At 41.0% G+C, this 27,804-nt stretch overlaps 1 protein-coding gene across 13 annotated transcripts in view; it reads left to right on the forward strand.

Moving 5' to 3' along the window:
- Positions 1–27,804, forward strand: part of STAU1 (staufen double-stranded RNA binding protein 1) — an 82,236-nt gene that overhangs the window by 20,704 nt on the left and 33,728 nt on the right. For 8 of the 13 annotated variants that reach the window (XM_053890165.1, XM_053890161.1, XM_053890162.1 and 5 more), the window contains exons 3-5: positions 17,415–17,485; positions 23,691–23,979; positions 25,739–25,863. In XM_053890165.1, coding sequence (XP_053746140.1) covers positions 23,775–23,979; positions 25,739–25,863 — 330 coding nt within the window. In that variant the 5' untranslated portion in view covers positions 17,415–17,485; positions 23,691–23,774. Of the gene's footprint in view, positions 1–6,977; positions 7,241–17,414; positions 17,486–23,690; positions 23,980–25,738; positions 25,864–27,804 lie in introns of those variants that run through there. The other 5 variants (XM_053890164.1, XM_053890163.1, XM_019458190.2 and 2 more) reach the window with 4 other exon arrangements.

The following is a 27,804-nucleotide window of genomic DNA, read 5'->3' on the forward strand; positions in this document are numbered from 1 at the left end:
GATACTGGAATGGAGAAAGGGAGTTTTTGTGTTGGAGCGGGTAGGAACAGGACTAAGAGAACAAAATTCTCATCTTCCATGATAATCAACAGATCTAAATGGGAGAATCAAGAAAAGCTGTGTAGACATATCTTTTAGAAATATGAAGGAAGTGGGGCACCTGGTGGTTTAGTCAGCTAAGTGTCTGACTCTTGGTTTCGGCCCAGGTCATGATCTCACAATTTCGTGAGTTTGAGCCCCACATGGGGCTCTGTGCTGACAGTGCAGAGTCTGCTTGGGATTCTCTTTCTCTCCCTCTCTCTCTGCCTCTCCCCTGCTCAGGCTGACTCTGTCTCTCTCAAAGTAAATAAATAAACTTAAAAAAAGAAAAAAAGAAATATGAAAGAAGAGGGGTGCCTGGCTGGCTCATTTGGAAGAACATGTGACTCTTGATCTCAAGGTCATGGGTTCAAGCCCCATGTTGGGCATAGAGATTACTAAAAAATAATAAAATATTAAAAAAAAGAAATATGTAGAAATAAACCTGAAGAAAAGAGTTGAAAGTGAGTGGATTGGAGTATTGATTTTCATGATAAGCTTCTTAAAACTATTTGTCTCTTTAAACTATGGGCACATATTACTTTAAGAAGCTTAATTAAAAAAATTTTTTTTTAACATTTTAATTATCATTGAGAGATAGAGAGAGACAGAGCATGAGCATGGGAGGGGCAGAGAGAGGGGTAGGCACAGAATCCGAAGCAGACTCCAGGCTCTGTGCTGATAGTTCAGAGCTGTCAGCACAGGGCCCCATGCGGGGCTTAAACCCACGAACCATGAGATCATGACCTGAGCTGAAGTTGGATGCTTAACTGACTGAGCTACCCAGGTGCCCACTTTTATTCATTTTTCTATTGAGTTTTAATCTTTTTGTAATTCATGGGACCTGTATATGTTATAAAATTTGCCTTTCTGTGCTTGAGATGCAATTTTTATTCCAGTTTGTGACTTGTTTCTTTATTTCCCATGATTATATTTTATTTTCATGAAGTTAAATGTATCAATCTTTTCCTTTAAGTCTTCTGAATTTTGTGTTATAGTAAACGGGTCTTCTTCACTTCTCCCAGGGATTCTTTTGGTACTTTTATGGTTTCCTTCTTTCCATTTAAATCCTTGATCCATTTGCAGGGCATCTGGTTGGCTTAGTCAGTAGAGCGTCTGACTTCGGCTCAGGTCATGATCTCACAGTTCATGAGTTCAAGCCCTGCATCGGGCTCTGTGCTGACAGCTCAGAGCCTGGAACCTGCTTCAGATTCTGTGTCTCCCTCTCTCTCTGCCCCTCTCCTGCTCATATTCTCTCTCTCTCTCTCTCTCTCTCTCAAAAATAAATAAACATTAAATCCTTGATCCATTTGATATTTTTCCAGGTATAAGATAAAGTATGGATTTAACTCTTTTTTCCCCACAGATACTTTGTAGTTGTCCCAAATCTTTTATTGCATGATATCTGTCTTATCTCTATCAATTTGAAATAACACCTTTATTGAATACTAAATGCCTACTTATGTTTGGGTCTATTTGGGAATTTCTCTTCTCTTCTGATTTGTGGAACTAATTAGGCACTAGTACCTAACAGTTTCTGTCTTTTTTTTAAGTATGCTCTGTGTCCAACATGGGTCTTACACTCACGACCCCAAGATCAAGAGTCACATGCTCCACTGACTGAGCCAGCCAGGCGCCCCCCTAACAGTTTTAATTAGTAAGACATGATAATGTGTTTATTATTTGGGCAGGAATTTTCAGAAATGTTTTCTTGTTAAATTTTCCATGAGAATTTTAGACATGGCTCATCTAGTTCCAAAACAGAATTTTGTTTGTTTTTTTATTAGGATCTCATTGAATGTCTGATATCTTTAAAAAAAATTTTTTTAATGGTTATTTATTTTTGACAGAGAGAGAGACAGCATGAGCGAGAGAGGGGCAGAGAGAGAGGGAGACACAGAATCTGAAGCAGGCTCCAGGTTCCAAGCTGTCAGCACAGAGCCCGACGTGGGGCTCAAACTCACAGACCATGAGATCATGACCTGAGCCGAAGTGGGACGCTCAACCGACTGAGCCACGCGGGTGCCCCAGAGTGTCTGATATCTTAATGATGCAGTCTTGCTAGTGAAGAACATAAATTATATATTTTTAAGTCTTTTTCTTCATCCTTCTGTAGAATTTAAATCTTCTTTTCATATACAGGGCTCCTGGGTAGCTCAGTCGGTTGAGTGTCCGACTTCAGCTCAGGTCATGATCTCGCGGTCTGTGAGTTCGAGCCCCGTGTCAGGCTCTGTGCTGACAGCTCAGAACCTGGAGCTTGCTTCGGATTCTGTGTCTCTCTCTCTGCCCCTCTTGCTCATGCTCTGTCTCTCTCTGTCTCTCAATAATAAATAAACATTAAAAATATTTAAAAAATAAATCTTCTCTTTATATAGATTGTGCATTGTTATTGTAAAATTTATTCCTAGGAATTTTCTTTTTTTTTTCTTGCTTTGTAAATGCTGTTTTCCATTACATCTTCTAAGATATAATCTTCTCCCCTTAAGATGCTGAAATAGCCCCAGGGGAGCAGTCTACCTCAAATAATCTTGAGAATTATTCATCCAGACCAGCAAGTAGTTCTCAACCTTGTTTCTCCTTGCAACAAAGTCTACGGTGATTTTGACATATACTAATCAATCCTCAGGTGTTCCTTGTTCTTTAGGGACTCCAGCAGAGTTGAGAGACTGTGGTTCTTCAGCAGCTTATGGAAATATATGTGTACCAGGCACTGTCTTAGGGGCCAGGGACACACCGTGGTGACCAAGATAGCTTGAGTCTGTGCCCTCATGGAAGTTGCACATAATCCTAGCCAAATAGAGCAAACTCATCAGATAATTGAGTAATCATAAGGGTAGAAAGTTCTGCTGATGGGCCATGAGAGTAGAGCAGAGGTAGTTCCTCAGGTGTTAACATCCGTTAACATCCACACCTGAGGCTTCAATTACCTTTCAAACGCTACCCATTCATACATTAGGTGTCCAGTTCTGACTCTCCTCTGAGCTTCAGACCTGCCATTTGCACTTCCTCATCAGGAAGTAGAGTCTAAGTCTCCTCCCTTTGTATCTGGACAGGCTTACATCCCATTTGTAGCTAGTAAACTACAGTGGACGTGACTGTATAGGACATCCAGGGCTAGGCCACACTAGGCAAATGCAGCTTTGCCTTGTTCTCTGGAGCACTAACTCGAAAAGCCTCCAGCTACTGTGTAAACAGTCTGACAGCCCTGAGGCTGCCATGCTGGGAGGAAGCCCAAAGCAGCCCATGCAGAGACCACGTGGACAGTCTCTAAGGCTCCATGAAGAGGGAGAGGCCCAGCCAGCCCCCAGGGGCTGCATGTGGTCCAGCTCTACATCAGAAACCCCTGAGTTAGAAAAGCCTAGGCAAACTCTTTCTGAATTCCTGACCCACATATCTGTGAGAGATGATAAAATCATCACTGTTATTTTAAGCCACTAAATTTGTAAGTGATTTGTTTTGCAGCAATAGAAACCAGAATATGGGCCACATGGCTTGGTATATCTTTTCTTCCTAATTAGAATCCTTCCTGCACCCCTTTTGCCTAGTTACCATCTACATATGCTGCAGATATTTGCTGAAGCTACAATACTTTAGTATGCTCTGTCCCTAAACCTTGAAACTTGGGTTCATAACGCCCTCATAACACCATGTACCTTTCTTTAAAGTTTATTTATTTACTTTTTGAGAGAAAGAGAGCTGAGGAGGGCTAGAGAGAGAGGGAGAGAGGGAGAGGGAGAGAGAGAGAGAGAGAGAGAGCAAGAGAATCCCAAGCAGGCTCCACACTGCCAGCGTGGAGCCCGATGAGGGGCTCAAACTCATAAACCATGAGATCATGACCTGAGCTGAAATCTATAGTCGGATGTTTAAGCAACTGAGCCACCCTGGCGTCCCATCTTTCCTTCCTGTAGTCATCACAGTTGCATTTGGACTTCTTTGACCAGGGTCTGTCTTTCTGACAAATGTTCAGCTCCACAGGCCAGCATTCAGTCCATACTGTTACAGTAGGCCAGGCATTGCAAACTTAAATGTCCACAGGAACAGGAAAATAACATAAATGAGAGACATGGGCAGGGTGGGGACTGCAGTGAGATGAAAAGAATGTGCCCATGTATAGAGTGCAGTTGCCACTCTGCAGGCTGTGTGCAGCCAAATCTGCTTCATTTTTAAAGAGATGATACAAAAAAAAGAAAAAGAAAGAAAGAATAAAGAGATGATACAAACCCATATTATTATGTATTAGAATGATAGCAACTAATTAAAACTAAAAACACAGAAGAAAGAAAAACAACAGGCTGAAGATTTAATACTCATTGGTTTTTTTGGGGGGAGGGGAGGCTGTTTTTGTTTTTCCATCAGGTCAGCAAAGAGCAAGCATGGGGCTAGAGATTGGTCAGATAATACACATGACATGACCCTTTCAGGTTTGGTTGGTCCCCAGCCACCTGACCATAGGAGTGTTCTTAATACTCCTTGTTTTTTGAGAATGACTCTGAACTCATTTTGTGTAATCAAGGAATTTTATTTAACTGAGGCATAGGTTAGCTGTGGGGCTGGCTGGGTTCAGGGGTGGGTCATTTAGATTTGTTTTCTCTCTTTGTACCTGGAGACTGTGAGTCAAATTCTCTTCCAAGGGCCTGCAGACTTCTTGACTCTTGCCAAACAATAAAAGAATTATTTACTTTTCTTTAAGATAACACTGGAAATAAGAAATTGTGACCATTAAGTAAATTACATTAAATTCTGTGTGTTCCTTCCTAGAAGATAAATTATAGGTATTTGTAATAAGGAATGGGAACAGGTAAATCTCATAATTAACTGTGAGAAGTTGATTTTTATTTAAAAATTATACTTTGTATTATTTATGATCTATCAAAAAATAGAAAAAGAAGGGGTACCTGGGTAGCTCAATTGGTTAAGCACCCAACTCCTGATTTTTGGCTCAGGTTATGATCTCACAGTCATGGGATTGGGCTCCATGCTGATCATGGAGCCTGCTTGACAGTCCTCTCCCTATTCTCCTCTCCCCTTCTCTCTCAAGAAAGAAAGAAAGAAAGAAAGAAAGAAAGAAAGAAGGAAAGAGAAAGAAAAGAGGTATCAATCCATGAAAAAAACATAGAGGAAACTTGGCATATTACTAAGTGAAAGAAGCCAATCTGAAAAGGCTACAGAATGCATGATTCCAACTATATGACATTTCTGGAAAAGGCAAAACTATAGGGATAGGACAAAGATAAGTGATTGCAAGGGGTTAAGAGGAGGAAAAGGGAGGCAGTACCCTAAGAACACGTGACCCCCAGAATGACACGTGATCAGTCACTGGCAAGAGCAGATAGTAGCCTAGGCTGCTCAGTGCGGCACACCTAGAATTTCACAACGCTAAAGAGAGTCCTATCATTCTTAAGATGGGAAGATGAGACAGTGTATCAAGCTCTCTACCAATTCTTATGTCCACTGGTTAAGTCAGGAAATTGTTCCTACTTAACTAAGAGGGAAACTGAGGTCCAGCTGTATTACGGTCCAAGTTGTGGAATAAAATCCAAAGTCTGGATTAGAAAAAAAAAATAGCGGGATCTCCCTCTCAATATATGGAAGAAGGGAAATAAACTGAGACTGGAAGTCATTCGCCCATCACTTAGGTCCCCATGGGTGATAGTAAAATGGGTAAGAACATCCTCTTCTACCTTTACATCTTTGAAGAGATTGTCTGTGCGGGGACCTCAGCTTTGAGTTTAGAGAAACACTTCTGTGTCTGCTCCTTTATCCAAGTGAGCTATACTTAGGAGACTGCTTAAGGGTTAGAGAAAACAATTCTCCTCTAGCAGAGGACTGGACAAGATCTGAATGTTGCTTATCAATGTTTTGGACCGGCACTATATGGACAGTGAAAGTATTTTGATTGTTTGGTGTCCTGAAATTCAATCTTATTGCATTTTACAAGAAGCAGAATAAGGAGGCCTGGTCCAGAGAAAGGAGTCCTCTGTGGCGGGGGCAAGGTCCCAAAGCCATGTTTGGAGAAGCCCCTTTAGCCAGAGAACCTCATATCATGAATTTATGCAAACTAAACTCTATTGCCTTGGCTAGAAGGATTGAGCAATAGTTAGATTGAAAGATACTGAGAAGACAGGCAGAGAGAGAAAATAAACTATTTTTAAATAGTGGGGAAGCAGTCCAGAGTGAGGAGAGAGGAGGCCTGGGCATCTGCAGTTCTTTCCCTGTTTCCTGGCCCTCTCACAATGAGTGCATTATTCTTTGCTGAGTGTGATTGTAGATATCCAAAATTTCCCACCATTAACCCTCACCCCCAGCCCCCATATGAGCGTGATGAGAAAAGCCACTTAGTTTATCCAGAGCTGGGTAAAAGAAGTTACAATCTGGCACTCACTACAAGTTACTCATTGTTATTTATTATGTGCTTCACCCTCATAGAACGTAAGCTCCATGAGGGTAGGGATTTTTGTGTGTTCACCTCTATATTCTCAACTCTTGGAGCAGTACCTTGCACAGCAGTAGGCGTTTAATAAACATTTACGGAAGGAGGAACTAAGAGAAGGAGAGAAACAAGGAACGGAGGCTGGCGAAAAAGGACGCAGAGGAAAACGGGAAGAACGAAGTGGGGCGGAGTTAAGTAGGACGGCCCAGCCTCGCTGCGGGTCCAGTGAGCAGCCCTCAATTCCCAGACTACAACTCCCAGCAGGCCCCGGGAGCCAGGGCCGGCCGCCGCGACGCAGGCCCGACCAGGCCTCAGCCCACCAGGCTCCCGAAGTGCCTTGCGATGGCAGGCGCCGGCGCAGCGCCAGCCGGGACTTGTGGTTCGAACTTCGGGGCGGAGCGGGGGGGGGGGGGGGGGGCCGGGCATGGAGGCGGGCGGGGGCCGGGGGCGGGCGCAGGCCCCTCCCCCGTCACTTCCTGCCGGGCTGCGGGCGCCGGAGCGGCTCTTCAGCGTTTGCGCCGGCGGCCGCCGCGTCTGGCTCGGCTCCCCCTTTCCTCTGACCCCCGGCCCGGCGGCGCCCGCCTTCTCCGCGGCCACTCCGCCTCTTCCCTCCTGCCGTTCCCTTCCTCCTCTCCCTTTTTCCTTCCTCCTTCCCCTCCTCGCCGCCCCCGTCGCCGCCGCCGCCGCCGCCCAGGACCGCCGGCCGGGGGACGAGCTCGGGGCAGCAGCCAGGTGAGGCGGCCGGGCCTGGCGGGGCCCGCGCGGGCGCCGCGGCTACGGAGGGAGGCGGCGGGTGGGGCCTAGGCCTCGGCGGGCCCGCGCGCTTGGCTTCTTCCCCGGGCCTCTGTCCCGCCCGCGGGGCCTTCCTGGAGGAGGCGGGTCCTCCCGCGCCCCCCGCGTCGGGGCGCCCCGCGGCCTGGACCCAAGGCGCCCCAGCTCCTCCACCCCTTGCTGGGGCCAGAAACAGGTGCCACGCCGCCTTTCCCCATTCTTCCTCGCGCGCGGGGATGCCGAAGTTATTCCTGGGGCGGGGGGTGGTAGGGTCGGGGGGGAGCTCCCCGCTTCAAGTCCCTGAGCGTCTAAATCTCCCCAGCCAGATCCGGAGCATAGTGGTTACGAGCACAGCCCGGGTGTCCTGACACGGGTACAAATCCCAGCGCTACTGCTTTCAGCAAGTCACTTAAACTCTTTGTGTCTTGGTTGGAAAAGGGGCTAATGCGGTTCCTGCCTCGTAACGCTCGCTGTTAAGGTTCCGTGAAATGGGGCGTGTGAAGCGCTTATCAGAGTGCCAGACCCACAGCGTGTCCCAATAAACCGTCTGCATAATTTATTAGCGTGACATTAACGTATAACTTAATGGGTAAAGTGGAAATAAGTTGACCTACCTAGGTTTTCCTTGAGGCAGAAAGCTTGAGCGTGCCCACCGCCTGCGCCGGGGCTTTGTTTTGGGTTGTTAACATCTGAAAGGGGCGTACGTTTAATTGGGACACTCTGTAAGCAGGCAGTCTGTAAAAGATGCTGTTATTTCCATCGCCTCCGCTGAGCCAACTACAAGATTTCATCAGTTCCTTCAGTGTGAGCAACCTGTCCATTTTTCCTGCCATCCTCCGGCTTCTTGTTGTCATTTCATTTCTGGGAAAGTTGCTGGCCGAAGCTTTCCTTGAGTTCAGGAACCCTTTCCGGATCATTTGCTCGGTGTCAGGCCCTGGAGGGGGCGGTGTATGAAGCTGGAAAAAAATATGTCTGTCTTTTCTTGCGCTGCATCTCTAACTTCTAACTTTTTTTTCACTGCAGCTTCGCTTTTATTCCCTCCGTCCCTGTTGGCCGACTTTTCTTTTAAGCCCTTGCCCCATCTCCGTGTCGCAGTATTGCTTGTGTGGAAGTTTTCTTCTGTTCCTGCGAAGATATGTGCTTCAGTCTGTTCTGCCTCTGTTCTCTGGCTGTGGGGACGTTTTTAAGGTCACTCTTCCCTTCTGCTTGTAGCTTTAATTGTTCAGAGGGTGGTGGAAAGAGAGTTAATCGGGCTTTTTGATTGATTTTGGCCTTTCAGGAATCTGTGTGCTTACCAAATATAAATTACATTGCCGCTTGTTGAAGTAAAAACTAAAAATACAGTTGGATTGTAGAGGGAGCATGTCCTTCTGGTGACAGGTGGGATTTTTAAACCAGCAACTTTAAAGATACCGAGTTTGTTTTAATTCTTTATGTAGTTGTAATGTGTACCTTTCATTAAAGGAAATGTAACTCATAGTGGTTCAAATTTACAAAAAAGCAGAGAGTGTGTGTTTGCTCTACTGAATGATCTCCTGTATCATAGGATTGTTTTAGGTAGTAAATTTCCTTACTGAATTCAAAATTGTTTTGATTTACACCTGTCTCTTAATAACATGTGATGCAAAGTGGCCTCTCTGACGTTGACATTTTCCTATAATTTTCTGACAGAGTCATTTCTGGTGTAAAATATTTGTTTGGATGACTCTTTAAAAACACCTAAGAAACAGCTGTACCAGAGTGCCTGGGTGGCTCAGTCAGCTAAGCATCGGACTCTTGATTTCAGCTCAGGTCTTGATCTCAGCGTTGTAAATCCAAGGCCCACGACGGGCTCTGTGCTGGACATGAAGCCTACCTAAGAGAGAGAGAGAGAGAGAAAGAGAGGGAAAGGAAGGAAGGAAGCAAGAAAAAAAAGAAAAAGAGAAAGAGAGAAATCTGTGCGACAAGCATGCCTCTGCCACATCTGAATTGTAGTTTTGGGAAAATGGTATTTTAATATTGCAGTTGATAACTTTTTTTATGTTTATTTTATTTTTGAGAGAGAGAGCCAGAGTTCGGGGGGGGGGGGGGGGCGGAGGAGAGGGAGGGGCAGAGAGGTAGAGAGAGAGGGAGACACAGAATCCAAAGCAGGCTCCAGGGTCCGAGCTGTCAGCACAGAGCCCGATGCGGGGCTCGAACTCATGGACTGTGAGATCATGACCTGAGCCGAAGTCGGACGCTGAACCGACTGAGCCACCCAGGCACCCCATAACTTTTTTTAAACAACTTTTTATTACGGAAAACATGCAAAAGTTGGATAACTATAGAGAATCCCCATGTATTGGTCACTTAGCTTTGACAATAATTAACTTGTAGCCAAGGTCATATTGTTTCATGTAGTACCTCCTCCCCCAAACTAGGTTATTTTGAAACAAATCCTAAACATCATATAATTTTACCAGATTGCCCCAGACTGTTAATCTGTCACAAAATTTACTTTCAGTGAAATCCTGGTTCTCATTTTGTTTATTGGACTTCTCATCTTTGTTTATACATGATTATCATACAGCAGAAAAAGAATGAGCTGCCACATCAGCTCTTGGTTCAGTGCTTTTCCCACTCAAAGTCATGTCCAAAATGTTGCCTTGCTTCTTTGTGTACAAAAGCAACAGTTCTTGAGCTATTAATGGCTATAATTGAAAAGCCATTTTCGTTTTCGTGGAGACCTATCTGTTAAACCACTTCTAATGGAGAATAACTTTGTGTCATAGTTAAACTATAGTTAATAATTCATAATGAAACTTTCAAAGTTTCTTTACCGTGGTATAAATATGCTGCTGTCACCTCAGGTTAAGAATTAAGCAAAGGGTATTTGCTTTCCAAACTCTGTTGTAGAATTATTTTTAGTAAGTATGAATGAATTTCACAGCATAGATGCTCATGTTTTTTCTTTCCTGTCTGAAAAGAGATTTTTTTTCCTAGAATGGAGGTTGACAGGAATATTGCGTAAGTAAGGAATCATTACTTAATTTTCAAGTTTCTGGTCATGGACACTTCACAGTTTTTAGACCTGTAACGTAATTTCAATTGTGTATGTTTACTTTTGAGCTTGATCAGGTGTAGTGAAAATGGATGTTAGGTTTTACTTGTTACAGTCTGAGAGATGGAGAGGGATATGAATAGCTCTTAAAATTAACTTAGGAAAAAATAATTTGGTATCTAAGAAAGGGCACAAAACGTACTTTATTTTTAAAAAAATGCTTAGTGCTTCCCAGGAGGCTTAAAGTAAAACTTTTAAGTATTTGGAATTGTTACCATAAATACAGTTTGTTCAGACTTAAATTGCTCTCTTTTAAGATTCAGCCAGAAAACCCATTTATATACAGATTATTTTAAGTTTGGAAATGAGCATGACTCATAGAACTCCCCCCCCCCCCCCACCTCTGAAGTCTAACCCATTAACATTATTCTGAGTGTAATCTTCAAACGGTGGCCTATACTGTGCTGCTGTATCCAGTCTCCTCTCAGTAAGACAACGAAGGTACTTCTGTAGGAGTCCGAGTGGGTCTCCGCTTACTGAGCAACTTTCTCTTGCTCTTAGGGGATGGAGTGAAAGTGAAATTCACCAGCATAAAAATGAAACTTTCGTGAAAAAGACATCTTTTTGTTGGATGTCATAAGTCAGTTCCAGGGACCTTGTTTTTATGATTCTGCAAACTGGATCATCTTATTTGCTGTTACACTTAGTGACCCAGACTTGTTCGGTTTGTGGAAATGTGAATTCTTCCCCCTCAAACAAGAGCTTTTGGCGTTGCTTTCTTTCTCTCGGAATGGGATTCTGGGGCCTTCAGAAGTGTTTAAAGAAGTTTATGACAGATTTTGTTTCACACTAGACCTTTTGCGTCACACTAAACCTATAAAAGCTTGTTTTAAATTTTCAACTTTTGGTGACAGAGACCTTTGTGGCTAAAATGCTTCTGGTGTAATTTTCTAAATGAGCTTTTCCTTAAATAAAACCTCATTAAAATCAAGGCTTAACATTTATGCTGTTTCAAAAAGTGTAATTTACAAGTTAGAGATTGAACTAGAAGACATGTTATTCACTATCCTTATTTTTCCCCAACATTCTATTACGAACATTTTCAAACATACAACGGCATTTAAAGAATTGCGGCGTCTCTTTGAATTCGTTAATTCATTTTATTTTTCTTTTTTAAAAGTTTTTGTTTTTGAATTTTTTAAAGTTTTATTTGTTTAAGTAATCTCTGCACCCAGCGTGGGGCTCAAACTCATGACCCCGAGAACAAGAGTTACATGCTCTTCTGACTCAGCCAGCCAAGTGCCCCCCATTTTATTTTTCAGTACATTTCTTTTTTTTTTTTTTTTAATTCATTTTTGAGAGAGAGAGAGAGAGAGAGAGAGAGTGAGCAGGGGAGGGGCAGAGAGAGAGGGAGAGAGAGAATCCTAAGCAGGCTTCGTGCCGTCAGCAGAGCCTGACATGACATGGGGCTCAGTCTTAAGACCGTGAGATCTTGACCTGAGCTGAAATCCAGAGGGTGGATGCTTTGCCGACTGAGCCACCCAGGTGCCCCCACCACAGTTAATTTTACATCGAGGCAGCTCTATAAGGTGTTCCTAGGACTTTAAAAGCTTTGTTGATATTTGTTTCCAGTTTTGCTTTGACTCTAGAACTTTTTGCTTTCTTGAAGAAATGTTTAATGAATTTTTGCACCAATGTGTGCTTATCTATAAATCAAGTGTTACAAAGTTTGAATAATGTTGGCCAGATCCTTTGTTCTCACCTACTAAAGGGAGAATAGGATTACAAATATATAGCTGTGTTAATTGTAACAAATGCCAATAGATGGATGACTTGGATATCTGTTGCTCTAAACTAGAAAATCTTACCAAAGGAAATTATTTATTATTAAAAAAAAAACGGTAAAGTGGGGGAAATAACTGCAAAGAGCTTAATTTTTAAAATATTTACATTCCCATAGTAGTGAATAAGGTTGATGTAAAAGTAATTTATGTCACTGGATAAGAGAAGGTAGAGACAAATTCTCCACAGACTTTATTATAGTTTCTGGAATTACACATGTTCATTTATTTGTCAAGGGAGTATATTCAGGGGGTTCCTCCAAAGTAAGTATATTTACTGAAAGCAAAAGTGGGAAAATCTATCGAAGAAAGTACTTGCTTTCGATTAAAAATTAGTCTTCTAAATATTAAATTTGTAGCCCATCTGCTTCTGTTTAATCTGGAATCTAATTTGGGGAAGAAGTGTGATGATTTTGTGAGTTTATAACAGTAATGGAACCAAACTAGGCTATTTTTTTATAATGTAATACAGAGGTCATAATTGTTCTAGAAGATTTTTGTTATGTCTACCAGACTACAAAGTCTAAAAAAAATTTACTTAAGTGCCCTGGGGTCTTTGCCTTAAATGAAAATGATTGTTCATTAGATTGTCTCTATATTTGATGTAGCTTTAGAACTGGTTGCCCAGTGAGTGGGTTGATTTTAGTCAGCATGTTCTCTGTTCCCATTTAAAATGTTTTTTACAAGTGGTGTGTAGCTATAAGCTTATATTTATAGATGTTTATGTGGCTGAGGACAGGATTAGTAAATTTGCGGGATAATAATACTTGCTACTATTTATTGAGCTCTTAACCATGTGCTAGGTAGGTTAGGATTACAGGATGAGGGTTACTTGATGCAGGAAAGGAATCTGAAGGGTCAGATTGAATTTATCTAATAATATAAAAAGCTGCTGTTCATCAGGCTCTTCCTTTGTGCTAGGAGTTGAAGTAGGCGCTTTATGTTATATTTCTGATACTCGAAAACGTCTTTGCAGACGTAGGTTCATAGTGGCTGAGGATACTGAGGCCTGTCTAGGAGGCCAAGTGACTGTAGTGGGGTCCTGAGCTCTATCCATTGAACCATCCCTCGTCTCTAATTATGCTCAGGTGCTTTTTGTTTAGGGTAATTTTTTCTGTGTGTCACCAGTGCTTTACCATAGGTAGGATGATTTTTGTTTACCAGAATATCAGACCCAATTTGAAAAAAAAGTCTGTATCAGTAATACTCAATTTTTAAAATGAACCCTATTCATCATTCCCTTGAAATAGTTTGAAGACTTACGGTTTCCTGGTTTGCTGTGATGGGTTGATACAGTCAAACTAAAACTTTTAAGGTGATTCAGAGTTTGTGGAGTTGGGGGAACTACTTAGAAGTAAACGGGGAGAAGGAGGTTTCATGAACCTGTAGGAGGCTCTCCCCTAAATTATTGCTATAATCATTCATGAAGTTTGCTAAAAATGATTTATGAACTGTAAATAAGGTTGTTGTTAAGAAAATCAGTTTATTTTTTTTTCATGTTTATTTATTTTGAGAGAGAGAGAGAGAGCAGGGGAGGGGCAGAGAGGGAGAGAGAATCCCATGCAAGCTGTATGGGGTTCCATCTCATAAACTGAACTGTGAGATCATGACCTGAGCCAAAATGAAGAGTTCGGATGCTTAACAGACTGAGCCACTCAGGCACCCTGAACATGATTATCTTTAAAATTACAATATTCTACTTTATTGGATATGAGTTAACTAAACTTCCAATTAACTTTATAGGGCGAGGTGGCTGTTGCCCTCTTTGCCTCCTAGCCATTTCTAACATCCATTTCCTCACTGATGGTATTGGGAATATTTCATGTAACTTTCTGTTTGGTATTGAACTGCCTCCCGAACAGTTTCTTTTTTATTTTCTTTGAATTGCTGATCTCCTTGAATAGGAAGCCTCTTTGGTTCTCCACCCTGGCGGTAGTCCTCTCTTAGGGTTAGTTTTAAAAGGCTACATCAGTGAAATGAAACCTGTTGTTTGGATTTGGGGTTTTTATGAGTTGGTGTGTGAGTTTCCATTGTGTGTTTTAACCTCAACTGAGGTGACCGTGTAGTCTGTAATGACATACGTGTGTCTCATTAATCATGAAAAGGTGTTGGAAATGGGTCTTCTCTGGGGATGAAGTGAGCACATGCTCCTTCTTAAATTATCTATATCGGCTCCCCTCAGGCACAAACTTTTTGATTTAACTAGATCTTGTCTGATTTTCTCACAGTTTTACTTTTTGAAGTCCGTGCTTTCTATAGATTAAAATTAACTGAGGCATGAATTTTCTACTCTTGCAGATTCCACCCTGATACAAACAGGGCCATTGTCTGCTGATGGCATTGTGATTTCGTACAGAATGCTAGGCAGTCCTTTCCTCGGTCAGAAAGAAGATAATTTATATGTAGTGATAAGTCTGATTATGCCTGGAGGCTTATGTTCTTTGTTGCACAATTTAACCAACTTGCTCATTGAAGCTCTGTGACCCTTCACCTAGATGACAAATAGAGTTAGGTAAATAGTTTCCTTTTGGTTTGTAGTATAGTGAACCTTTACAGTCTGGAACATTCAGAGTATGACTACTGGGTACTGATTTTCCTGTTAACAGACTTTACCTGTTTAAGCACCAAACATAAAAAAAGAATAAATTTTTTTTGGAGGGAGGGATAAAGTTCTTTCTAATTTTGCTTTTTTTTTTCTTAATTTTTTTTCTTTTTTAAAATATTTTTTTAAATGTTTTATGTGGAGAGAGAGTGCATGTGCTAGAGAGAGAGTGGGGGAAGGGCAGAAAAAGAGGGGGATAGGGGACTCGAAGTGGCACAGAGCTGCTGTCAGCACAGAGCCCAGTGTGGGGCTTGATCTCGCAGTTGAGAGGTCATGACCTGAGCCACAGTTGGATGCCTAACCCACTGAGCCACCCAGGTGCCCCAATAATGTGTTTTGACTGTGACTTAACATCATTTTATAATATCAGTTGCAGTGTACCCTAAGAAAGTGATGTTTAACAGCTAACTCTGGGAATATCATACTTTACAAGCATTTCACCTACATTACCAGTTAATCCACCCAAGAAGCACACAGTTATTATTTTACTATCATATGAAATTGGTGGTGGTAACCCCATTTAATATATTAAAAGGTTGAAGCCTCTTGCCCTATTAAATGAAGCATTTATCATCCAGCTGAGCACCAGAGTTGGGACCCAAACTCAGATTTCCAGCCAGGAGTTTCCTTCCACCATACCAAACAACACTGTGCTTAGCTGGTTTGCCCTTATCCTAAATCAGCATTTTGCAGCTAAGGGGTCTTTGTGTTCTTATGTATCTTCTTTAGTTATGATGTGATGTGTGATCATAAATGATTTGTTACTACAAGTTAAAATGCCACTGTGAATTCTTAATTTAAGTTTGTGTTAGGTTCAAGGTTGTTCCTGTACAAATGTGAATTCCACAAGGACAGGGACTGTATCTTATTTGTGCCTAGGACACTGCCTGCAAATAGGTGTTCAGTAATTGTTGAATGAATAAAGCAATGAATGTAATTCACTGTTTTGCATTCTAGTGTGTGTGCTTGAGTGGGAAAGAAAGAGATTTGGGCTTAACCCCCCAGTCTGTCTTCTCTACCACTGCTTAGAGAGAGTAAGTGCTGTGTAGATACACTGGAAACAATCATGGTGGCTTGGGATTATCATTTGAAAATGGTTGAGGGATTTCAAAAACTGAGTTTGCTCACAGGAGTGTGAATGTGTATGAGTGCCAGCTATCCTTGTATTGTGTAAATATGTCTGAAATCCAAATGGTTGCACGCTGCTATATTTCTCTCCCCTCCTCCTTTTTTCTTTGTTGCAAAGTTGTTGGTGATTGTTTCTTACTGTTGTCATGATGTCTGATTCTAGCAGCTCCCTTTTTCCAGTCTTATTTATTTATTTCATTCTAATTTTTTAAATTTCTGGGTTGGGCTAGAAAACTTAGATACCCAAACCTAACCGTAATGGTTCAGCACAGATGGGCTTGAACTAAGGCAAAGGCCCCAGGAGTAAAAGGCATGAGCTCTCCAGGGTGGTCTTAGCTATCTCTTTGGGCTGCTCAGAGGCCTTTTTCAGTTTCCACTAATGCTAGGCTTGTGAATGGGTGAGATTATGGAGCAACAGGATTCTAGATTGTTAAATTGTTAGCATAGTATACTATTTACAGAAGGAACTTTAATTGTTAAAATACTGTAAAACAAAGGAGAATTTATTTTATTTCTGAAATTTTGGACAGTGAACAGCTATTTCTATCCTCTGTTAAGCCCCAATAGCAGTGAGGAATTGAAATGAATGAAATTACTTAATGTTGTAAAAATGCAAAAGGCATCTCAAGGTAAGGAGTTTTCTTTGTTACTGACTGCAACCTGGGTTTAAGCTGTGTATGTCCATTTATATGAGGATTTTTTTGAAAATACAATACAGTATTGTATATGTATTTTCTCTTTATGATTTTATTAATATTTTCTTTTCTGTAGCTTGGTTGGAAGAATACTGTATAGAATACATATAACGTACAAAATATGTGTTACTCAACTGTTTATGTTGTCGGTAAAGCTTCTGGTCAACAGTTAGGCTATTAGTGAGTAAGTCTTCGGGGAGTGAAAAGTTAAAGCCTGAATTTTCCACTCTGTGGGGTGGGGGATTGGCACTCCTAACCCTCTTGTTGTTCAAGGGACACCTGTACTACCCTTTAAAAAGGAAGATACCTGTAGCTAAATCATACCTGAGAGTTTGAGAATTAAACTCTTATGTCTCCTGAAATCCAGTTCTAAAGAACGATTATGGTTTGGATTTACTAGAGGTAATGTGCTTTTTTGTATTGTGCAGTTTAATATAAGAATATTTATGTACAAAGTGCCTTTTTGTAAAGTTTCCCATGCAATTGTATTTGCATCATCAAGCATATGGTAATATTTATGAACAGAATATTTAGCCAGTAGTTTAAAAAAATCCGTAAGTTTAAAAATCAGGCTTGTGTGATCAGACAGTATATGATGTCCAGTTTCTTTCTTTAAAATTGGTTTCGAGGTATTCACAGCTCTCTTGTGGTCATGTCTCCACAAAGTACTCTTTACCCGGTTGGCAGTTGTATCTTTCCTGAATTCTGCATTGTGCTGCTTTAAGCCATGACATCATGCTTTCAGACACTTCCCTACTTGTAAATTTTAGGTTTCCCCAAAACTTGAATAGTATATATCTTCATTTTCAGAAATGATCTACTCTAATTATTATTGTTTCTTATTTTCTAGGAGTTTCCTAACCACATAACCTCTCAGAACTGAACCAAAACAACATTATTCCTGGAGCACCTCTTTTTAAGGTACACGTAATTTGGTGCTATAATTTCAGGCCTGTTCATAATCTAATATTTTTTGAACTCTTGAATGACTTGTGTGGAAAATGACTTTTACTTCTGGCTGTAATATTAGAGAAACAGAATAAATTGTATGCAGTTTGAATTTCTTCTCATTCTTGAGATTTAATTAGAAAGTAAATACAGGGAAGGTTGATGACTAGAGTGGAAAGCCCTTTAGCCTGTACTGCCATATACTTTAAATGTTGAGACATGAAAGTTGACCACCAAAACTGTCCTTTTTTTTTTTTCTTTTTTTTGAGATTATTTATTTTGAGAGAGAGAGAGAGTAAGCACACGCACGCCAGCAGGGAAGGGACAGAGAGAGATGGAGCGAGAGAGAACCCCAAGCAGGGTCTATGCTGTCAGCACAGAGCCCAGTGCAGGGTTAGAACTCACGAACCACGAGATCATGACCTGAGTCAAAGTCAAGAGTCAGATGCTCAATTGACTGAGCCCTCCAGGTGCCCCTGAAGTTGTCATTAAACATAACTTGGATGGTGAGCATCCTGATTATAGTGGCTTTTGTCGTTTGCCTTTGAATTTTCAGATTGTTAATGTAAAACTTGGTTTTCAAACTTGTGGAACTAATCCAACATTGTTTTCTGTCATGAGACAGGGTTATGAACCAAGTTCCGTTTACCACTGGCTGCTTGTGATGATCTGGACCAAAAAGATTTTACAGTTTTATGTCAGGGCACTGTGAAATACACTGCACCTGTCATACTGCCTTTTGTTTTTAGCACTTTACCTCAGAGCTGAAAGCATATCATTATACCGTATCCCCGAGGTAGTGATTAGTGGACAAGTTAAACCCAGCTTTTCTTTGGGAATGAGGAAATTGAAGCATAAGGAAATTAGAGGAGTTGTACCAGGCTCAGTGAATGGATTTACACTGCGTTTATTGAATGCTTTTCTTTTCAAAAAACTGAATAACTGTTACAATGCCTCAGGATTTTTCATTGTTTCAGCTCTCAGATTGCGACAGCTGAAGCTTTGTCAGATATCCTACTACAAAGTGTCTGGGGAAACTGAGGCACCAGGCAGTGGATTGCCAAGAATTAGGTGGATAATTGCTATTTTGTTTGGGAGTAGAACTGAAAGCCACAACTCAGAAGTTTGATCTGATTTAACATTGTTGGTTGCTACTTAGCAGCAAGGCTGGTTTCTTAGAAACTGGGTCTTGACTCTGGTCTGTTTTGCATGAAGATGATGGTAAATGCAGTCGTGTTTCTAGGTAGATGGCACATAGTTACAGGGTACAATTTCCCTTTTCTGAAAGGAAAAGCCAGTTAACTTTATATTAAACTAAGCCCCTTCTTATTTAAGAGTAGGTCACACAGTACTACTCTTAAAAATCTCCAGCAAATCATGAATAGTTATTCATTTTGGTTGGTTTAAAACATTTTTGTATGTTTTTATAAGTTTAGATTTTAAAAAACACTTCCGTGTTTACGAGAAATAATGTGTTTGACTTTAGTAATTTTTAAGAATTCCTCCTAGGGAATGGGAGAGAGGAGGTTGATAAGGTTTCAAAGCTAGGAAAAAAGTAAGGTTTGCAGCTTATTGGGCTGTAGAGGTAGTTTTTTTCATCTTAGTATACAGTTTGGTGTGATGGTTTTTATAGGATGAACAACTGAGAATGAATTCTCTTTTAGGAAGTGTTTCTTTAAACGGACCACCCAGTGGTTGCATTTGTGTGGAAAGAAAATCCTCTGCTTCCCACTTGGCACTGAGCCACGTGTGAGACAGGGGCCACATTCAGTCACTTGGATGCAAAGATCTTAACAGCCTGAGCTTCCAGGCATTATTTTTGGCTGATTTTATTGTTTTGCAAGTGATTATGCCTCCTTGGGGCTACTTGTCCCGTCTTTCTTTTGAGCACCAAGTACATAGTGGTCTGTTTTGTTTTTCCCTCTGTCTTAAGTAGTTGGGTCATATTTCTTTTCAAGAACCTTTTAATTATTGGGTAATTTGATATATGGGCCTGCTGTGGGATATTATTTGCTTGATAATGCTGTTATCTTTTTAGAATTGATTATGTAGGAGTACAGTGATTGCTGTGTTTCTGTTTTTGCAGCTGCCCTGCCTACAGGTGTTTGGATGATGTTTGGAGTCAATGAATTGCTATTCTGGGAATCAGAGTGGGGATGGTGGGTGCTGGTAGGGGTGAAGATAGGGAGATAGGGTGAGTTTATTTGTAGAAAACATATGACTGCATTGCAATTTCTAAGGTGTGTCGACAGAGGATCTTGGAAATAACTGTTGAATTTAAAGGAATGATGTGGGCATTTTAGATGTATTTTAAGGCTGTTGTAGTACTCTTGTATTTGTGTACCCATGCCATGTAAGATTTGAGGGAGGACTTTGAAGGAAGAGGTATTTACTAAAATGTCTGTGGCTGTCGTAAAAGCTTGCCCAGAATTGGGATGACTTTTTCTTTTCCTTTTTTCTTTCACACACCTTGTTTGGAAACATCGCTGATGGCAAAGGGGAATGGTGTGTTGAATACAAAAGTAAAGTCATATATTACGGTAGCTACAAATTGGATATTAAAAACGATGTTCTTCCATAATTGCTGAAGTAGTTGTTTCATATGACAACATTTAACAACCTGGTAGTTGAAAGTAAGACTAAGCACCCTTATAGATACTTCTGTAAACTATTTCTGGAAGGATCAGCCTTCTTGGGTATTAAACAGATCACTCATTGCATTCACTATGGCCTAGACTTGGTAAATCACTGCTGAGTGAGGAATTTGCATTTGTGCCTCATCACTTTTTAACACATTACTTGTAATCTCTTTCTTTCTTTATTTTGAAAGAGAGAGTGAGAGTGTGCGTGTGAGCAGGGGAGGCGCAGAGAGAAAACGAGAAAGAATCTCAAGCAGGATCTGCACTGTCAGCATAGAGCCCCATGTGGGGCTCGATCTCACGGTTGGTGCGATCACGACCTGAGCCAAAATCAAGAGTCAGATGCTCAACCGACTGAGCCACCCAGGCACCCCACGTAGATATAATTTCTTAAAAACGCTTTTGTAGTATTCATGTGCCCATATTCCCCTTCCCTACTACCCATTAAAAAGTATTTGACACTTGTAAAAAGGAAGCTGCCAGCCAAAGTGAGACTCTTTGTTTTTATAAGAAGACTTTTGTATCACCAAGCCAAATTTAGGACTTGGGGGAGTTGGAATTAGGAATCTTTTAAAAAAGATGGTACCCCTAACTCTGCCCTATCACTCCTCTGTGTTATAGTGCTGATTATTTGTGCTAGATAAATATAAGGATTTGAGAATAAGATGAACATATTATCCTGAGTTGGTGTCTGAAGCTCTTCAAATAAGAGAAACCAGGAGATTAAAGGCCCTCATCTGTGCTGGAGGCAGGGAAAGAGCAAAGCAACACAGGCTTAACAGTTAAAGGTGTTTCCAGAGCTGGGGAAAACTGAAGTCTTTGTGTTTTCAATTTTCAACCTAATTTTACTGTGTGTAAAATATTGTTCTTTTATAAGAAGACTAACAAATCATTTTAATCTCTTTTGAGTCCCTAATGTGTCTGGTGGAAAGTAATCCTTAAAGATAGGCTCAAAAGAAAAGACAAGTTTTCATTTAAGGTTTTAATCTTCGGAACAGAGTACTGAACAGCAACAGATTCTACATTTATACAGAAGTAGTATCTCCAGAATTCCATGATTCCATTAAATGCTGCTGTGAACTGTATAATTAGCAGTAGTGAAAAGCTTTATTTGTTCAAATTATGTGGGTAAATAGTATATTTTACCCTATTTGTAAACTACGTTAGCTGCCTGGCTTCTCTTTGGGAGAGGAACATCTGTTTGGGTAAAATATTAGCCTCAAAATTTTTTTTAGAGCCTTTTGAAATGAAAAGGAGATTTTCTTTTCCTAAAAATATAAGCTATTTATTAAATTAGTAATATTTTATTTTGTTGGTTGGTATATGTATACTCAAAATAGCATCCCTGGTCCCTCTATCCACTAGATCCCGGTAGGTCATCCCATCCTCCAGTTGTGACAAACAATATCTCCAGACATTGTAAGATGTCTTTGGGGACGAAAATTGTCACCTCTTTAGAACCACTGCGTTAGCTTCTCTCTTCAGGCTTAAAGACACATAGAAGTGTTCATGTGCTAATGAGTACTGTTTGTTGAATTTTACTATTGGTCATGGTAGAAATTAAAAATTTGTAAAGTACACAGTCTTACTAGGGTTTTAGGAAATTTCTATTTGCAGTTTTGAACTACTTGTTTCAACCAGTTGTTATAAAGATACAATGCCAGGTGAAGATGAGGTTAACATTTTGGGGGCAGTCTTAATTAAAGGCCATTTGTTCCCTTTTTCAACTTCTAGAAAATCTGTGTATTTATGTCTGTGACTGGAGATGCTGGTTGTGGGCCTGCTGTAGACAGCATTAGCCAAAACAGATCCCCTGGGGCCCTACCCTTTCTAAATTTAGTTCATTCATTCAGTCTCCTCCTCTGAGAGCCACCCAGGTCAGGGTTGGGTTGCTGCTTATGGGATGCAGGTAGGCTCTGGAGCAGACGCTTTGCTTTTGACTTATTTTTTGACCTGTAACCAGCGGTTGGTGTTGCGCAGTTGTGAGTGCACTATAGATGATTTGGGGAAGGGGTGGGGGGAAATGCCATTGAGGCAAAGTGTAGAAAGAGGGAGTGCAGGTGGGTGGGGGGGCATTGAGAGAGAAATATTTCTATTTTGACAGCTGAAGGAAATCAGAATAATGACACAGGGTCCTAGCTAATTTCTGGGTGGTTCTGGACTTGTTTCTTGACATTGGCAACGTGTCTGCCAGAACAGTTATCTAGTCTTCAGTGGACCTCGTCTGTCACTTTGTTCTGACTCCAAAAGTAAACAAAGGAATAACTGCAGTATGGGGGATTTTGATGAACAAGGTGGTGCTTGGGTCTGTATATCCGAAGTCATGTTTCAGCTGAGGTATTTGAGTTGTTGTTTTTAGTTTTGCAGTTCTTTTTGCTCTCAGCAAGAGAGAATGTGCCAGAACTTCTCAAGTAACTTAATTGTGGTCCTTCATCTCTTTCTAAAGATCCAGCTTTAATTAAAAATCATCTTGATTGAGACTGTTAAAAAAAATTAAAGTAACACTCTGTAATAGAACTTTTGATTTGTTTGCTGGTTTCTGTTTTGATTGCCTTTTTCTACTCTTTGTTGCTACTGGTTATTTTTGAGTACTTTTGACTTGCTTAAACATTTTCAGCTTTTTGAAGGATGGCCATGAACGTAAGCAGAACTGCCCTTATTTTTGACTTAGGAGGAAATTTAAATGTAATAGAAGCAATGCGTTTGGAACTTATAAGATGAAGTAAACCATCTCCTCCGCTTCCTGGGTCCCACTGCCCAGCCACACCAATGAAATGGCCAGTCTGAAATCTGTTCCTCTCTTCTTCCTCTTTGCCACTTTTGCTTTTAATAGTACAAAGGCTATAGAATGTTCTTTACTATTTAGATGATTTCTCAGGATCTTGCATATTAATGTAGATGCAGCAGTTTTGTTTGTGGTCTGTAACTAAATGAGACCGTCTAGACAAACCTCATAGGAAAAAAAAATGGATCTTTTGTCATCACGAGGAAAAAGCAGCAGCAAAAGTGAGAAACTCTTCTCTTTCTTCGGTGAGCTTAAAGGAAAACTGTAAGGGTACCAGTCAGCACATGGCCCTTCCATGGAAGCAGTGTTTACAAATTCCGCATTAAAGGGTCTTATGAACCCATTTTGCTTTCAGCTTCTTACAATTTTGAGGCCAGAAATCTTTACCATATCCTATATGGTATGGAAAGCCTCTCCGTATTTTTTAATTTGCCATTTTGGATATAAACTATAGTTCATAGTTCTTAATATTCAATAATGAATGTCATTTCACCCTACTGGATTGTCTTTATAGAATGAACACGCAGAGCATATGGGTATTGTAAGTCCTCTAAAAGCACTGTGAGAAAGTCACAAGGCCAGGAACCTCACTGTATACCAAGGAGAGAAACACTTCTAATACATCAACATAGCTACAGGCCTAACGGGACTAATTTCATTCTTGAGTAGGTGACACCAACTTTGACTGAATATTGGTGATTACATATCTCCTCTATAATTTACCTTTTTATTTTCTTTCCCTTACAACTTTCAGGTAGAACTTTAGACTTCATAGCACTGAATTAACCTGCACTGAAAGCTGTTTACCTGCAGTTGTTCACTTTTGTTGAAAGTGACCATGTCTCAAGTTCAAGTGCAAGTTCAGAACCCATCTGCTGCTCTCTCAGGGAGCCAAATACTGAACAAGAACCAGTCTCTTCTCTCACAGCCTTTGATGAGTATTCCTTCTACTGCTAGCTCTCTGCCCTCTGAAAATGCAGGTAGACCTATTCAAAACTCTGCTTTACCCTCTGCATCTGTCACACCCACCAGTGCAGCTGCAGGTAAGCGTATGAATCCAAGTGTCTTCTTTTTCAAATGTTTTCTTAGCCTGTTTTCTGATCTGATAAATAGACTGCAGATGTAGGGAACTCTCACATTACCTTCAAGAAGCAGAAGAAAGTATTAACATCCATGCTGCTTTTTTCCAGATATAAAACACTGGTTGTGTATTGGGTTGATGGAGGCCTGAGTTGACAGACCACTTCAGAGTGTAAGAAAGAGAATTGACAAGTAAACTATAAAACCTAGTTGGTTATAAAGTGGTGTCTAGCAGAAAGAATTGAACAGTAAATACCACTCTGGATATTTGTTGTTTTATGGGAAAATTCTGCTTTAAAAACTATTTCCCAGAACTGACCACGAATTCTTGTATGTGTGAGCCTCCATTTTATATGCCTCTGAGATTACATCCCAGGCAAGGGGGCAGCCACATTTACTGGAAAGCCAGAGAGTATTGGCATTTGTTAGTTTTTAGTTTGAACAAGTGAGTTTAAGTTGAGGTTCCAGAGGTAGTTCAGAAATCACAGTGAGGACCCATTAGAAATTGAACACTGAAGCAGAGGGTTTTAGAGAGGGAGTAAGTTCGGAAGCATTTAAATCTGATTATTAAGAAAATAAAAAAGGACTAAATGTGCTTGTTGATGGGGCGCCTGGCCGGCTCAGTCAGTAGAGCATGTGACCCTTGATCTTGGTCATGAGTTCAAGCCCTGCATTGGGTGTAGAGATTACTTAAAAACAAAACTAAAAAAGGAAATAATAGCAAATAAATGTGCTCATCGGTGAGAAAAGACTTGAAACACCTGAAAAATAAACAGACCTGAAAACAAATGTTCTGCTTCCCAACCCTCCCCCAAAGTGGTAAAACCAATTAAATGGGGTGTCAGCATGGGTGTCTCCATACCAGAGTCACCTTCTAACACATCTCTCAACCCCTTGTGTTTGACAATTTCCCTTGCATTTCCTCTTTCATTTCTCATTTCCTTTACTTTATAAATCTGTTCTTAGAGTGTTGGCTCACCCCACTCTCAGCTGCATGGCATCTGTCACCCTACCTCTAGACTTCCGTGGATTGGCTCACCGGGTAGCAGTCTTGACTGGTCATAATACCCTAAGAATTCAGTTTTCCCCAAATTTGCCGTCACAGACCATCTTAAAAGGAAATGTTATAGACTGTTTCAGTCCTCTGGGATTTACCGCCTTTTCTTCTAATGTGTTCTTATATCCACATCCTATTACTCCTGCCCACCACGGACATTTTATTTTACTTGTAGAATTCTCTGAAGTAGGTAAGGTCTGAGGATGGCAATGAGACACTAGCTGTGTAGAAGACGACAGTCATTGTTTGAGAGATGGTATTGGCACGTTGAGTTTTGCGAAATAACGAACCGGGTACAGCTCACAGCTGTTGTGGGAACCAGTGTGTCTGTGCTCAAAAGACCTCCTTGTTATCCCCTTGGTTGGTTATAATACCAGGGCTGCCTCTGATTTAAATCTTGCTTGCCTGCCACGGTTTAGTTACTCCCCTGCCTTCTGTTCTCTCTTTGGAAGACCTGCCCTCTCCTAGGTTACCTGGCTTCAGCTGGTCCGGAGAAGACCCCAGCTGTGTCTTCAGGCAGGTGCCCCCTTGTGGTTTGCAGCTGTGCGTCACTGCTGCTCTGAATCCTTAAGACCTTCCGTTCTCCCCTCTTTTTTCGTGTCCCTGGGAGAGCAGCAGTCCTGTATACTGCTAGTTGACTTCATTGCTCTTACGTTATTTTTCAGTTCCTTCTAGCATGGCACACCCCAAAGAGAAAACCCCAATGTGTCTTGTGAATGAGTTAGCCCGTTTCAACAAGATTCAGCCTGAGTATAAGCTTTTGCGTGAGCAAGGTCCAGCTCACCGTAAGGTAAATATTGTCCACACTGCTTGTGCATTTATAACCCACCAGGAATGTTTTCTGTTTTTTATACTGCTCACGTGGTGCTGTGGTTCAGAATACATACTTTCAAACCACTGAGGCTGTCTTCAGGAGATGCCAAAGTATAGATTTTTGGCAAGTCGCTTCCCTTGACCCTTGCAGAATGGGTCAAAGAAAAGATATGCTTCTTTTTGGGAACTCCAGTTAGTATGTGGTTGTGTTTAGGATCCTGAGTAGAGACCATTCCCAGGCCCCTGTGAATGATTTCCCGTGAATTTTCCAGGCTCTGGGTCTCCTGGCTGCAGCCTGCCTCTGGCTCCTTTCCCGCTTGTTTTCACGTGTACCTTAGGCTGGGCCGGGAAAGGAGGGGAACAGGAAATCCATTTTCCCACTTGTTAGCCATTCAGGTAAAAGGTTTGAAAATGAGAGGTAGAAATTTGTTTCAAAGTGAGTCAGTCCTTTGGACTGTCTCTGACTTCACTTATCTTTGTCCTTCCCCTTATCTTAGAGAATGGAAGACTGTAACTTAAATTTTTTACTATTTGCCATTTAGGAATTCGGTCTTTGAAGCTTGTTTGATAATGTAAATCTTGGAACTTAAATGTGTGCATATCTGGCTTTATCTTTGCAGCTGCAGTATGAGAGAGGGTGTGGTATGAGAGAAGGAATCCGGCCTCCTATTTCTGATCCTAGCCTTGCAGTAAACATAATTAAGGATGAATTATTGGTCTCTTTGTGCCTCATTTTTCTTGACGTGCAAACCTCAGGCCTTGAATGATACCAAGTTTCTCTCTTAATTTGACTAAAAGTAACATCAGCCACAATCCTAAATAGGTACCTTAGTGTGGTGAGGTGAGTCACCTTTGGTGTCAGGCAAATCTGGGTTTAAATCTCAGCTCCTTACTGGCTATGTGACCTTGGGCAAGCTACTGCTGTTTTTTGAACCTCAGTTTCCTCATCTGTAAAATGGGGATAATACCTACCCAAATGGGTCTACTGTGACAATTAAACCAGAGAATATATGTTAAAGTGTGGAGCACAATGCCTGACAGTTAGTAAATGCTTGAGAGATGGTAGCTATTACCATTATGCATTTCAGAAACACAAATTTCTACTCACATGAAGCTAGTTTTCACATTTTTCTAAAGCATAGTGATATTTGAAAGGTTTCTTTACTTTTGGAAGGCAATTAGTGATTTCCTATAACTTCTGTTTCTTCTACAGGATTTTTTTTGCAGACCTTAACTTTGGGATTCCCTTTTATTAACTGTTCTTGGTATTTTTTGAAATATGTACTTTCTCACCTAACCTTTAGTGGTGCGTTAGGTAATTTGGCTGTGTGTTCAATCTGTAACTGCACTTTTATTTACAAGTTGTTCAAAGACGAGAAGTTATTCCCTCCTCGGTGACTATTACACTATTTATTTAAAAATCAGTGGTCTGGTGTACTTTTAATTCTATTAAAACCAAGATTCTAACCTTGTTACCAACCCTCTACACAGAAAGGCAGCAGAGTGGCAACAGCGCTGACGGGGAAAAGTCCTGGAGAAAGGCAAAACTGTTAATGGAATTAACTCTTTTTTGTTTTTTAGCTTTTTCCCTTTAAATGTCTTTCCACGAATGGATCATGAAAATGCCCCAGGGATTCCACAGCGTAGACTTCTGCTGTTTGGTTGTTAGGCCAGCCAGGATTTTCAGTCCATGCTAGTGGTGCCTAAATGAGTAACCTTGTGAACTGCAGCAGAAATACAGGGGACCCCTAGTGTTTCCACTGGGGTGAAGGATTCTTTAATTTTCCCGCTTTAGTGGAAGCTGTGTACTGAGGGAATCCTGAAGTTAAGACCTACAAGAAAAATCAGCTGTGAAGGCACATCGCGCCTATCCCTTTAGGCACCAAATTTAAATGATCTGGACATGTTCAGAGGAGCA

Source organism: Panthera pardus, unplaced genomic scaffold, assembly GCF_024362965.1.
Source record: "Panthera pardus isolate Hobbes unplaced genomic scaffold, ASM2436296v1 HiC_scaffold_25, whole genome shotgun sequence".
Taxonomy (NCBI): Eukaryota; Metazoa; Chordata; class Mammalia; order Carnivora; family Felidae; genus Panthera; species Panthera pardus.